General features: G+C 39.1%; 1 protein-coding gene across 1 annotated transcript; it reads right to left on the minus strand.

Moving 5' to 3' along the window:
- Positions 1–1,352: 1,352 nt before the first annotated feature.
- On the minus strand, positions 1,353–13,471 carry LOC131690546 (uncharacterized). Its single transcript, XM_058976411.1, has 3 exons — positions 13,172–13,471; positions 2,867–3,120; positions 1,353–2,806 (listed from the first exon to the last, which is right to left on the minus strand). Exons 1-3 carry the CDS (start codon positions 13,215–13,217, stop codon positions 2,000–2,002), a joined length of 1,107 nt encoding a protein of 368 aa, XP_058832394.1. The 5' UTR covers positions 13,218–13,471; the 3' UTR covers positions 1,353–1,999.
- Between the last annotated feature and the right edge of the window lie 222 nt (positions 13,472–13,693).

Here is a 13,693-nt window from a genome sequence, read left to right on the forward strand (position 1 = left end):
CGCCCAACCCCCTTTGACAAAATTGTAGGCAATAAAATTGTCTTTCTTATTTTCAATTGGGGGTCGTACACAAATGACGTGGCTTTTCTTGGGCGTTTTTCGACCCCTCCCTCCCCGCTCGTAGCATTTTGTCACAAAACTCTAACCTCCCCCTTGTAAATAACGTAGCATTTCTGACAACCCCCCTCCCACCTTTCCAACGTGACCGGGGGAAGAAAAAAAATTAAATATGTTTTACAATTCTTTTAATTTCATTACAAATATCGCGTTAATATTTTTATTTTGAGTTTTATATGTCATGGAACATGAACAAAAGCTCTCTCAGTTCACGATGCTGCAGCTGCCCATGATTCTAAGAAGCATACATTCAACAAAACTACATCATACTATCCGAAGAGAAGTTACTAGTTAGCAAGATTGGCTAACTAATGTAGCAAGTTAAATCCGCATACACGCAAACTTACCACATTAAAAATTTCACAATTTTCGAAGTGTGACGAAAGGGAGGGTAGGGTCAGAAGTTGCGCGACGTAGAATTAAGATTTTTTTACGGGAATTAAAGCCCAGTGATTAGAAAAAACAATTTGATGTTCCTCCATTCCCAAGAGAAATAAATATAAATTCACACACACTGAAAAGTAACTTGTGTGAATTTAAATTTATTTCTCTTGGGAATGGAGGAACATCAAATTGTTTTTTCTAATCACTGGGCTTTAATTCCCGTAAAAAAATCTTAATTCTACGTCGCGCAACTTCTGACCCTACCCTCCCCCTCGTCACACTTCGTCTCAAATTTAGTATACCCCCCACCCCCCAAAATGGTACGTCATATATGCATGGCCCCTTGCAGTGTTACGCTGACGTATACAGCCATCTAGCGTTGAGAATGTGAGCTAGTGCGTTTTCTTCGTGTTGAAAAAAACCCATACAAACTTCGAACACGTTGCTCAGGCTGCTAGACTTGTCCGATTTGGTTAAAATTTGTAGCATATAGTCCAGGTGGGACTAGAAATCCAAACAAGGCCCGAAAGTAGTGTGATCTACTGTCGCAATGTGGCTTAGTAGGTGAGTTTGACTGAATTGAAACGTCTTTATGGAATGCTGAAAAAATAAAAATAAATGAAGATATGCTTTTCCTTTTAATTCCACCAGGTATTTATTAAATTGAACATTGCCGACTTCTTCAGTGTTAACTGAACTGTACAAACACTGAAGAAGTCGGCAAGACGTCGACGAAATACGTATATGTTCAATTTAATAAATACCTGGAGGAATTAAAAAGAAAAGCATCTCTTCTTTTATTTTTATTTTTTCTCAATTGAAAGTTGTTCACAAAATTTAAAAATGGCCGACATACTTATGCCTCTAGTTGAGATAGGCTGGCATGACAGACCTAGTGATTTAGCGTAAATTCGTTCAAATGTTTACACAAATATTATAACCATGTTTAATCTAGATCCTCGTTTCAATCTCAGTTCTTGGAGAACAGGTATAAGGGTGTTTGAAATAAAAAAATGCATCAATCGTCTTTTTTTTGTAAAATTATATTATAAAACTAAAAAATCTTAACTCCCCTCGGCATCTCTACAAGGCTCCAAAATCATTTTATGTTTTCTTCACTAAGATGACCGAGCATATACGACTGATTTGGCCAAAATTATATGTTGTTAAACTACGCATTCTCATCATCTAACATATGAACCAAAACTTCCCTTAGCCAAATTTCTGGGTACGCCACTGATTAAATAATATGCAAACGCATTGAACGAAAATCATTCTTATGACAGTACCTAGAATCTATCTATCTGGTGCTTTTGTTTATCATAAATCTAAACGTCACACGTCCTTGAGCCGTTTCAAAATCGGTTTACGTATTTGTCATTTTCAAACAGAGTTCCATTATTTGGTGATTGACATGTCTCACAAAAAGTTAACCTACAAGCATAACCTAATAACCTAACAATTAAATTGTTTTCACACTTAGTTCACATTCTCGGCATCAATATTCATCCGGTAGGCAAAATTTGAACGTGCACGCTGCTAGCTTTCCGCTCGAATCACAGCGACACGTGTTGCACTGGTACTTGAAACTCTTGCTGGGCTCGCAGGAAAATCCAGGAGATCCGGGTGCTATCAGCGAATGCGGCAGCTCGTCATTCGGTGATCGGCTGACTCGTGGTTCGTTGTAGCAGAATTTTTCCGTACAGGCCGCTAGTCCATTCTCGGTACAAAAGCAATCGTTACATCCGTCTTGGTCCTTGAACGTCGTACCCGGCACACACTGCTGGTTAGCTTCTCGCCTTTTTCGAAGAGCACCTTGCGGGAAGCAGAACCTCAAGGTACATGCAGCGATACCCGTTTCCGTACAGAAGCAGTCGTTGCAACCATCGGAATGTTTGAAAGAAGTTCCGGGTACACATGGCTTCGGTGCTTCACGCCTTGTTCGGAGTGCACTTTTGGGAAAACAGAACTTTAAGGTACACGCAGCGATGCCTGTTTCTGTACAAAAGCAGTCGTTACAGCCGTCGGCACTCTTGAATGAAGTTCCAGGCACACATTGCTGTGGAGTATCTCGCCTTTTCCGAAGAGCTCCTTTGCCAAAACAGAACTTCATAGTACAAGCAGCGATTCCAGTTTCCGTACAGAAGCAGTCATTACAGCCGTCGGCACTTTTGAACGAGGTTCCCGGAGTACAGTGCTGAGTCGATCTCTGAACACTGGCATCCCGCTTTTCTCTTGGCTGACAACCCTTGCGTGTACAGAACCATCCAATACCATTGGCAGCGCACTTGCATCGATTGCAATCCTGGAACGAAAAAAACTGGTATAATTTTCCCAGTTTCTCATCAAAAGTCAATCAACTTACCACCATCTTCACCTCATTCGGAGTGCACACCTGTCCGTTGGTTTGTACATGTACCTCCTCTTTCTCGGCTCCATTACTAATGTCGCTGGAGGGTTCAGGGGACTGCACCTTGGGATCATCAGATTGCTCATCAGGCAGGCAAAATTTTCTCGTGCACGACATCAGCTTCCCATCCGCGGAACATCGGCACACGTTACAATCGACCTTGAAGTTGCTTCCCGGTTCACACACCTGGCCATCCTGCAGTGCCAACGCTGGAAGGGGTAAAATAGTAGATTTATCAACACATTAATTCTGAAGCAAAGAAAGTATATTAAAACAAATGTAATAGTTTCAAAGTTGATTCTCTTTTTCGCTTAAATAGTCATTTAAGTCACTATCAGCGATAGTTACTATGGTAAATTCAAATGTTCAGCCTGGGAATAGGCTGGGGTGGTAGCTCAGAAAGAAAAAAAATCGATTCTCATTTCTGTTTGCATATGCTCAGTGGTACCTCCTGTGCTGTGATAGATTAGCTTGTAAAAATAATGCTCGGTTCGAGAAAATCTTCATCGCAGACTATACAGTAGCTTGCAGGGTACAAAACGAACGACACAATAACGCCGAAAGCCGAAAACCATGCCAACTGGTTTGGTGATAAGCTGATAAGCGTTCTCTTGTGAGTTACATATGCAGTGACCCAGATGAACAACATTGTCTATGTAGATACTGCACGTACATGCCCACTACCGAAACAAACGTCGCCGCATCCGCGTCCGCCGTCGCAAGCACAGCTGCAAATGCTCAATGAACACCACAATCAGCAACTCGCCCGATTGGAGGCAATTACTGAGTCGTGAACTTGACCTCTAACACCATGCAATGCCGCACTCCAGATCGCCCCGCCGAAAGACGATGACCACACGCCGGCTTCCCCTTTGGTGCCAATGTGGTGTAGTGTGGTAGGAACAAAACTTTGCTGGCTTCAATACTGCGTGTGTGGAAAATTTGCGCATCAAAATGCGTCCGCCTTCGGATTTGGTCAAGGCAGTTCAGAATTTGGAATGAGTGTATTGTAATTAATTTAATTCATTTCGGAAGTGATTTGGGTGATTTTTCGGGCCGGAGCTGCCTTGACCTTGATGACGAATAGTATTTCGTATAGAAATAAAATAACAGGAATGCCGGCTTGTAAGACGATACTCCTTAAGAAACAAGTTTTCATTATCAAATACAAAGTTCAAAATGTAGCACAACGGAGTACACTCACAATTTGTTTTATTTACTTTCTGATCTTATGATTCCTGAGATTCTTGACTATTTTTAGTTAATGAGCGATGGTGGGCACTTCGATTGGAAACGACCTTCGTCGATTCACACAATATTCCATGATATGGTCCGTTGCCCAATGTTGCATTTATCAGTAAAATATGGTAACTTATTAACGAAAACAGGAGTCCCTAAGTCAAGTTTTATCTCCAAACCAAGAACGAAAGAGCTAGAAGAACTACAATATGCAGGTCGCGAATAGAGTATCAAGAGCCGTGCCTTGATGTGTCATAAGCATTTTAGACATAGTGGTCGTTTGTTTCATTACAAATCATTAGATTCATTATATGGGCGTCCACGAAAAAATGTCCCCAAAGTCGTGAATAAAGTGCCATGAATTCTGGACCAAGAATTAAATTCATATGTTCTATAATTAAATTTAATTTCCCTTCAGCAACGCCTACATGCCGCTTTTATTTGCGGAAACATTTCGTTTTGTTTTGTGAACTTCAGTCACGTGTTCCACCATGTCATTACCAGATCGATTTTCTGTACGTGAACTAGTTCACGACTTTATGAATCCTTCTTCTATTCCTTGTTGGCTACAGCGTCATCTCGCCAATGCCGAGCATATCGTAGAGCTCCATCTTTGTCGGTCTTGAGCGGTTTCCTTCCAGTTTTCCCGCACGTTCAGGGATCTCAAGTCTTCTTCCACTCCGTATAACCAACGTGTTCGTAGCCTCCCGCAAAACCGGCATCATTATACTGGCTCCCTGCTGAATATTATTTTCGCGATTCTTTCTTCCGACATTCGTTCCACATGACCAGCCTATTGCAGTTTTGTATACTTGGTACTACTCGTGATTCGTGCGTCTGCGCCACACTCCATTTTCGAATATCCCGCCGAGTATTGTACGCAGCACTTTACGTTCGAAGACTCCGAAAGCTCACCTATCTGCCTCCCTTAACGTCCGCTCTTCGTGGCCATAAAGAGCGACAGGGAGGATCAGTATCTTGTATAAGGCGAATTTTGTTGACTTTTGTAGGTTGCGGAATCTAAGCTGGTTACGTGGACCGTAAAAGGCCCTGTTGGCAGCTACAATATGTCTTTTTACCTGACGGAAACATCGTTGTCGCAAGTCACAAATGTACCAAAATAAACGAATTCTTCGACCACTTCAAACACGTCACAATCAAGCACTACTTCGGAACCAACACCACTAGACCTGCCTCTTTCTTTACCTGCGACCATGCATTTTGTCTTGGCTGAATTGACGAAGGCCTCTTCCACTGCTCTACGATAAATTCCAGTTACATCAATATCGTCCGAAAAACCAAGGAGCATATGCGATCTTGTGATGATAGTTCCGTTCCTTTGCACACCAGCTCTCCTGACGGCTCCTTCAAGAGCAATATTGAACAGCAAATTTGAAAGTGCATCGCCCTGCTTCAGTCCACCTAAGGTCACAAAAGAGGTGGAGATCTCATTTGCAATCCGAATACTTCATTTTGATCCACGTACCAGTCTAATCAGTTTCTCCAGAAAACCATGTTCTAACCTAATCTATCACAGCTCATTTCTTTTCACTGAGTCGTACGCCGCCATAAAATCAATGAACAGATGGTTGGTCTGCAGGTTGTACTCCCGGAATTTGTCTACGATTATCCGCAGGCTGGACATCCGATCCGTCGTTGATCGGCCCTAGCGAAAACCAGCCTGGTATTTGCTGACGAAGGACTCCTCAAGCGGTCTCAGTCTGCTAAACAGGATACGCGACAGTATTTTGTACGCCGAGTTCAGGAGAGATATCCCTCTGTAATTAGCGCACTCCAGCCTGTGCCCTTTCTCGTAGATGGGGCAAATAGGTCCATCTAGCCAACTAGAATGCAATTCTTCGCTCGCCCATACTCTTAGAATAATGCGGGGAATTATTTGGTGCAGCTCACTACCGTGTTTGAGAAGTTCAACCGGGATGTCGTCCTTCCTATCAGCTTCGCTGGTTTTTCAGCTCACGTATAGCGTTCTTAACCTCATCTAGTGTAGGTGGATCCACGCTTGTCCGTCATTTTCAATGCCTATCCTGTTCCTAGATACCCTTTCATTTACGCTATTCAACAAAACCTGGAAATACTCCTTCCATCTGGCAGCCACCATTGTTTTGTCTGTCAGCAAATTTCCCTCTCGCAATTTATGAATATAATTCATAAAACCAAATGAACGTCGTACACAATGTTTGCTCTGGTTCTGTGCTCATATTAAACTCAAACACGCTATTTCATACCAAAACTCGTGCACACGTTCACCTGCACAACCGAACCCCATGTATGTACACAGTGTGCCTACACATAGTTTCGTGGCACCAGTTTTCTCTTTCTCACTCTCATCACTAGCGTTGACTCTTGTTGCCTTATGCGAATCGTTCTCGTGTACGCACCCGGTGTACGTACACGGATGTTTGAACTAGAAATTGAACATCGTTCGCTTGGGTTCGATGATCGAGGCTAGGGTTGTGGTACCGGTAATACCGGTACCGAAAATTCCGGGAATACCGACCCGTTTTTGGTACCGTAATACCGGTACTGAACAAAAGCCAGTACCAGTATTTTCGGTACCATACAAGTTTTTTGTGAAAAATATGTGGACTCTCTAGGGGAACCTGTTTCAAAATATCGGTCTGCAAGATGACTTCTAATTATATTAATTACCTTCTAGATAAATAGTTGAGCTAACACCTTTGTGGGAAAATGAGGTGGGGCCATCATCATAATAATTCTAGAAATTAAACATTACTAGTTCCCGTTGCACTGAACGGCATGTTTAAATTCCTGCACTATTTTGTCGAAATTAGATTTTAACGAACTTGTATTAAATTTCAAAATATTCACTTCTAGCGTAAGAGACGTAAAAATTTGCTGATTTTTTTATTAGCGACATTCTGATTGGTTTCCATTATTCACTGGGTGGCGCGTAATAAGACTATGGTCTAAGTCATGTTTGTATTTGGTTTGTTCTTAAACCTTTATCTATAAACGAACGAACAGCGATTTAGTAACTAACAATTTTACACTTGCTGAACAGCTTCAAATGGGACGATTTGTAATTATTGGTTATCGGAAAATTCAGCAAAACTCTCTAATTTACAGGAAAGCAAGGAGCCTTGGTATATATTAGAGAATAGTAGGCAAACGACATAAAGGTCGAAACCAATTTACATAAAAGCAAGAGAGGAAATGCGAGCAACCTGCCCGGATTTAGTGGCAGTCTGCTGTGATTTACTGTTGTTAATAGGGTTTCTTACAATTGCCACCTGTTGAAGTCGACGAAAGTCGTACCGCTTAGCAGTTATTGATTTCAAAGTGGCCTAGGTTTCTAAATAAAAGTGCCGCATACAAAAAATATCTTCTGTTGAAATGAGTCATGCCATTTCGAAGCTATTAAAAACTATAAACATGTTTTTTTGATCAGCACACATCAATCATCTGAGAATAAGGTCATCAGTTTGAGCATCCAATTTCACTTTAAAGTTTTTTTCGAATTTAAAAAAAAATCGAGTACCGGTACTTTACCGATACTGAGGGCTTCAGTACCGTGGTACCGGTTCTCGCCAAAAAGGGTCGGTACTGCAAACCTTAATCGAGGCGAGCCTGTGCAGCGAGACGAAGCTTGTTTGAGGTTGAACGCGTGCGCATAATTTTTTACATAGGTACAAACTTGTCTATGTTCATGGGAAGTCTTCATTAAACCAAAGGTGCACTCGCGATTTTATTCCTAGATCTTCCTACATTATCCTGTGTCTGACTATACGACGTGAATCATGATTTATTACATCTTGATCATGGTTTACGTGGTTGTGAAATAGTTAACAAAAATCAAACAATATTTTCTCGTGAACTATTTCACGAAGTTCGGAATATTATTCATGAACACTTTCAATCATCGTGAACTAGTTTGTTATTCCTTTTATATTAGTCACGATTCAATATCCGTGCTCGTGAAATAGTGCAAAAAAAAAAAATATTTATATATTCGTGACCAGGTTCATGATATATTAGTAACGAATAATATCATCCAAGTCAGTAACTCTTGTATTCGTGAAATAGTTTCTAGCATAATAGTCATGGCTGACCATTCGCGCTCGTGAAATATTTCACAAAATCGGAAAATAATATTAATGTGTACGTGAACTGTTCATGATTCTCAGTAAATTAGTCATGAAATAGTACACAAAACCATAAAATATTAATATATTCGTGAGCTGGTTCATGATTCCTAGTATATTAGTCACAATTCACCATTCGTGCTCGTAAAATAAATGACAAAATAATGAAATCTTATTAGGAACGTGAACTGGTTCATAATTCATAGTATGATTATCACGATTGATCATTCATGCTCGTTAAATAGTTCGCAAAATTATAAAATATAATTCATGGATTCGTGAACTGGTTCATGAATCCTAGTTCATGATTTAGTTCCTAGTCCAGTTCCTATTAGGATGTATCCAGGATTATTTTCAATTTCATGAAACTCTGCACATGGGCGTGAATTTTTCACGGGAACTATTTCACAATATTTGGATTTTTTCATGAAGTATCGTATAGTTTTGTCCAGATTCTAGCTACTAATAATAAGTGCGAGTAGCAGATATTAAAAATTTATTATCATGAGAAATCATGAACATAAATTTTACTACTCTACCAGTAAAAACCTATCGGAAACTCGCGAATAAAATATCACGATAACGTGAGTGTAAATTTCAAAACTTATGACTAAAGTTCTGAAATCATGAACATAAATCGCTATACTCTGCCATGGTATTCGATGGTAAACACATGAATAAAATACTACGGAAATGGGATGAGAAATTACGAAAATCGCGACATAGCTCCTGAAATCATGAACTTCGTTTAATCATTCACCTAAACCATATTAACTTTTAGTTGATTTGGTTTAGGTGATACTGTGGTTAATTGACGGTGCTCTCAGTTGTTACCAGTTTTATGTGGGTAGATCTTGCAAAATAGAACACGTGGCATGAAATGGCAGACTGTTGGCAATATGGATTTTTCCTTCATTATTTTTTTAAATTGTTGAAAAAACTGTCTTTTCAACGCTTACTTTACTTTCGAATAATGACAATGACGCATGTCTCATATTCAACTCTGCAATTTGCGATATTTGTGCTGTCACAGCTAATTTGACTTTCGACAACATGGACAGGAAATACGTTCATTGATCGACAAAATTTTCTTATAAAGAATCATCACCTTGTGATGATTTTGATCTGGAACATCACCTTGATGTCAAAGAAAAAGTTACAGGAAATATTACGGGCCTTTCGAAAAACGTATTGTTGTTGATGGAGAAACGAATAACTTCTGAAAAGGTCGTAATAAAACAAAAGAATTGTGTTGTTAAAACAAAATTTAAAATATCTCGAGAACTACCACATTTCAGATTTTTTTTATTATTAGCATTGTGATTTTAAATAACGTTTAGAATCATATTCAAAAAGAAAATTGTATTTTTGACTACAAATAATATGAATTGTAAAAGTTAGGAATTAGGATGTTAGGAAAACTTTTTTATTGAAAGCTTCTCCATGATCCACATACACTGAAAAAGTTTCCTTCACGTCTTTAAAACGAAAACATTTCATTTTTGACATTTTATGATGGGGTAACGCGAATAACTTTTAAAAAAGGCATAATCACACGAAATTGCTGTTTTTGTTGGAACAAAATTCCAAATATCTCGAAAACTATCGCATTTTGGAAGATTTTTGTGAAATGCATTTTGATTTAAAATGATATTTAGAATTATATTCTATAATAAAATTACAGTTTCGTATGCCAATTAGTGTGAAATTTTAAAACATGTATAAAGTTATTGTTAGAAAAACTTTTTTACCGATAAGTTCTCCGTCATACTATCACATTCAAAATATTTCTTTTCTCCTTAGGTTTTTGTTGACAAAATATAAAAAAATACAAAAAATTGGTTTTTCAGCAATTTAAATTTTTAACACAAATTTTTGTTTTTGTGAAAAGCGACACAACATTTTTTTCATTGTATATTTTTTACTGCATAAATATTTATTCCCTGAAACTCGTTCTCAGAAAGTTTTGCTGTATAAAATACAGTAATCGAACAAAAAACTACAAGAGGCAGCCCTATGGGGTTGCACGAACTGTAGACGTAGGACTATACTACTTAATGTGAAATATTTATTTTCTTAGTACTTAGTGTGTGGGAAAAAACACCCGGACCGGTGAAGAAAAATCAAATTTTAGACAATATAATCACATCTCATGTATAGAACAAGCTTTCTAGTTGCTCTCAAACAGATCCTAAAAGTTCAAACACCCATGGATAACCCCAAGTTTTTAGATGTGTTTCGATGCCACAGTATTGTAAAATGGTTAATATTACGTCACGAAAATTCAATTCTTCCGTGACAATTTTTTTTGCCTGCAAAATGCCCTGTGTGTATGCAAAGCTCATGATTTGTTGGGATATTAGCATTGATCAGAAAATGCTTTCCAACGCTGCGCTTTGCATACATACAGGCCATTTTGCAGGTCACCAGAAGCTGTTCATTTTACCCACTCGCTATAAACATGTCTCATTTTTGGACATGTTTAGAAATCAAGAATCATGTTTGAAAAAATGTGTTTATGACGAAGTATTTTTACCAGATATGTACAAAACATGTCTAACAAGAAACATATAAGGTGATTGTAATATCTCATTCACTTATTAGTTAGAAAATAATGACTTAGCTCAACGTGTTCATTTTACCGCCAGTTCCCCTACCTACCAACACATTCGCCCCAAACATTGAACCCAAGCGCACAATGCAAAATGAGTCAACGCTGATGATGATGGGTAGAGCGAAAGAGACAACTAGTACCACCACGACACTATTAGCGCATTTCACCAAAATTCCACGCGGCCTTTCCCGATTGAAAGGAACGGCCGCGCTTAGCCCATCTGTCATAATATCGTGACTTTGCATAGCGAAGGGCTGAATGATAACACATTTTGTTCCAAAAACAGCCCTGCGTTATGCAACACTTTGTGCAGGTTGATTATACCAGTTGCAAGTGGGGCCAAATTCACCAAGTTCCGTAAAATTAATTTTAAATTACAGAATTGATAAAATTGCTTAGATGAGCTAAACTAATTAATCAAATCCTGTTTTAAAAACTGTCCTTGCGTTTAAACCAAAATGGGAAGCTTATTACTACCACTACATTACTTAATTTCAAGCGCAAATAGCAAATACATGTGCTAGTTAAACCAAAAATTTACTGGCAACATTACAGCGGCATTTAGGAAGCAGTTGGAGCGGTCGCCTGTTGGACGACTCAGGGTAGCGTCCCTCCACAGCCAGTGTAACGGACTTCTAGCTCAGCTACACTGGCTGTAAAAAACACAGCGCAGTGATCTGCTTCGCCAGCCGTTCAACAGTGAACTGAGCGTGTCTGGCCAATTCCGTTCTTTAAATAGTCGATGATGACGTCATTCATAGAAGCGTTGCGCGCTAGGTACTGCAATCCGTCGTACAGGGCTTGGGAAGCGCTATCTTCTGTGTGTTAATGCGCGATATTTTGACAAGGTTGTATATTATTTATTTTTTTTTAATGCTATGATATCAAAAATCTTTGGGTTTATCTATTGGAATCTATTCTTAGAAGTATTTCGGAGCGATTTGTGCAAAAAATTTGAAAATTTATCGTGAGATGGCTGAATTATATACGTTTAAAATTGGACCACTTTTCGTTACATACCATTTTTGTAGAATTTGCAGAGTGCACCCCCATATCGAAAACAAAGACGTAGTCCTACGTCAAAAATATGAAATTTATGCACGTAGAAATGTTTACGCTCTTTTAAAAACATATTCCTGAATCAAAATAATGTTACTGATTGTGGAAAATGTTTTGTCTTCCATGCCATTGAAACGTGTAAAGTTTCATAGGAATCTAAGATGATCGGTCACGATTTTAAATATTTTCGGACGGATCTTCGTGGAATTCCTCAATAACTAAAAATATTTAAATCACTAAATATAATCAAAATCTAGAGCCGCCAGCCAAGAAACTCGAACGCTTGGTCGAACGCGACACAAAATGTGGAAACAATTTCTAAAAGTCATAGTCGCTCTATTCGAATTGCCCCAATTGCCACCTCCGGTTTTCCCAAATTTTTAAATTCGGTTTACAGCTTCAAAATCTTCGGGTTTGAGCCGTAAAACCCGAGTTCACTATCTATCCGAGTAAACTATCTCACTCAGAAATTACTCATCCGACGGGCCTCAAACAACCAAGTGCCCTCTATTTATGTATTTGTTGTCACGATCTATAAACATTTCATTGCTAAACAATCATTTATGCAAATCAACAGTTTCCCAGGCTATTGTTTGGTCATAAAAAATTTAATGCGTTCTAAGCATGAGCATGGAAATCCGCAAGCGTGAAAATATGCTTTCATCACTGAGAATTCCACGATTAACTCTGTCAAAATGCCATGTGCTCGGTAAGTGTGATTCATCTGTGGAGCGTTGTATCCGTTACTTGCTAAATAAAATGTTTACTTAAAACAGCACAATGCTTTGTTTATATTGACATATGAATGTGATGGAACCAAATGGGGAGGGTGGATCCTCAATCATGGTATAAACTTTTCTTTTCTATGAGTGTCTCCCGGAATGAAAGAAAAATGATAGTATGCATCTTCCTCTGAACGTTTGTTGATAATAGTACGAAGAAGTCAAGCCTTACCCAAAATTTTGAATTAAACGTACAAATTATGGATTCATATGGAGAATACAGTGGAATAATAAGGGGTACGGTGCATGCAAAAGTTCCAAAAACAAGATGTGCCCACATTAAATTATTCCCTTGCGAAATATAAACTAATCGGTAAATATTTCGCTATTCAATTCAGTGCTGTGAGCGTGTCTCACGAATACTCCCCAGCTTCCTCTTATCAAACTACTCCAAACTATACCCTAATCATGCAACATGAATATATAACGCCAATTATCGTACCTCCAACGACGAGAAACGTCGTAATTATTAGTAATGATCTCATCATCGACAGTTCGTTACTCCAACGAAGCTTCACACACAAATAAAAACTGTCTAATCTGAGCACAACTGCACTTCCTAATTGCACCCGTTTACCAATACACACTATATTTTGCCACTTCTGTTAGGAAAAACTTCCTGTATTTCCACCCCGGTCACCAATCAGCTAAGAAAAACAACAGTTTTCGCGCCCCAATACCGGCTTTTTCTTCGTGTGTAACACAAACCACTGATCCTCACTGTAGCACTTCACGCGGCCTACTGATTTGCCGATCGGGCGGTTCGATTCATTTAAATACTTTATCAGCTCGGCTCCGGCGGGCTGGCAGACAGAATGGTCAAAGGTTCAGTGCGGGTAGGTGGGTACAGCTGCCGAGAGCGGGACAAAATAAGAACGGACGCGAAACGAATATTAGTATGCCGGCAAAGTAAATATCGCCAACCAAGCCATAACCATCCAACATATCCCTTCGCGAAATTTGG

Source organism: Topomyia yanbarensis, chromosome 3 (assembly GCF_030247195.1).
Source record: "Topomyia yanbarensis strain Yona2022 chromosome 3, ASM3024719v1, whole genome shotgun sequence".
In the NCBI taxonomy this organism is placed as follows: domain Eukaryota; kingdom Metazoa; phylum Arthropoda; class Insecta; order Diptera; family Culicidae; genus Topomyia; species Topomyia yanbarensis.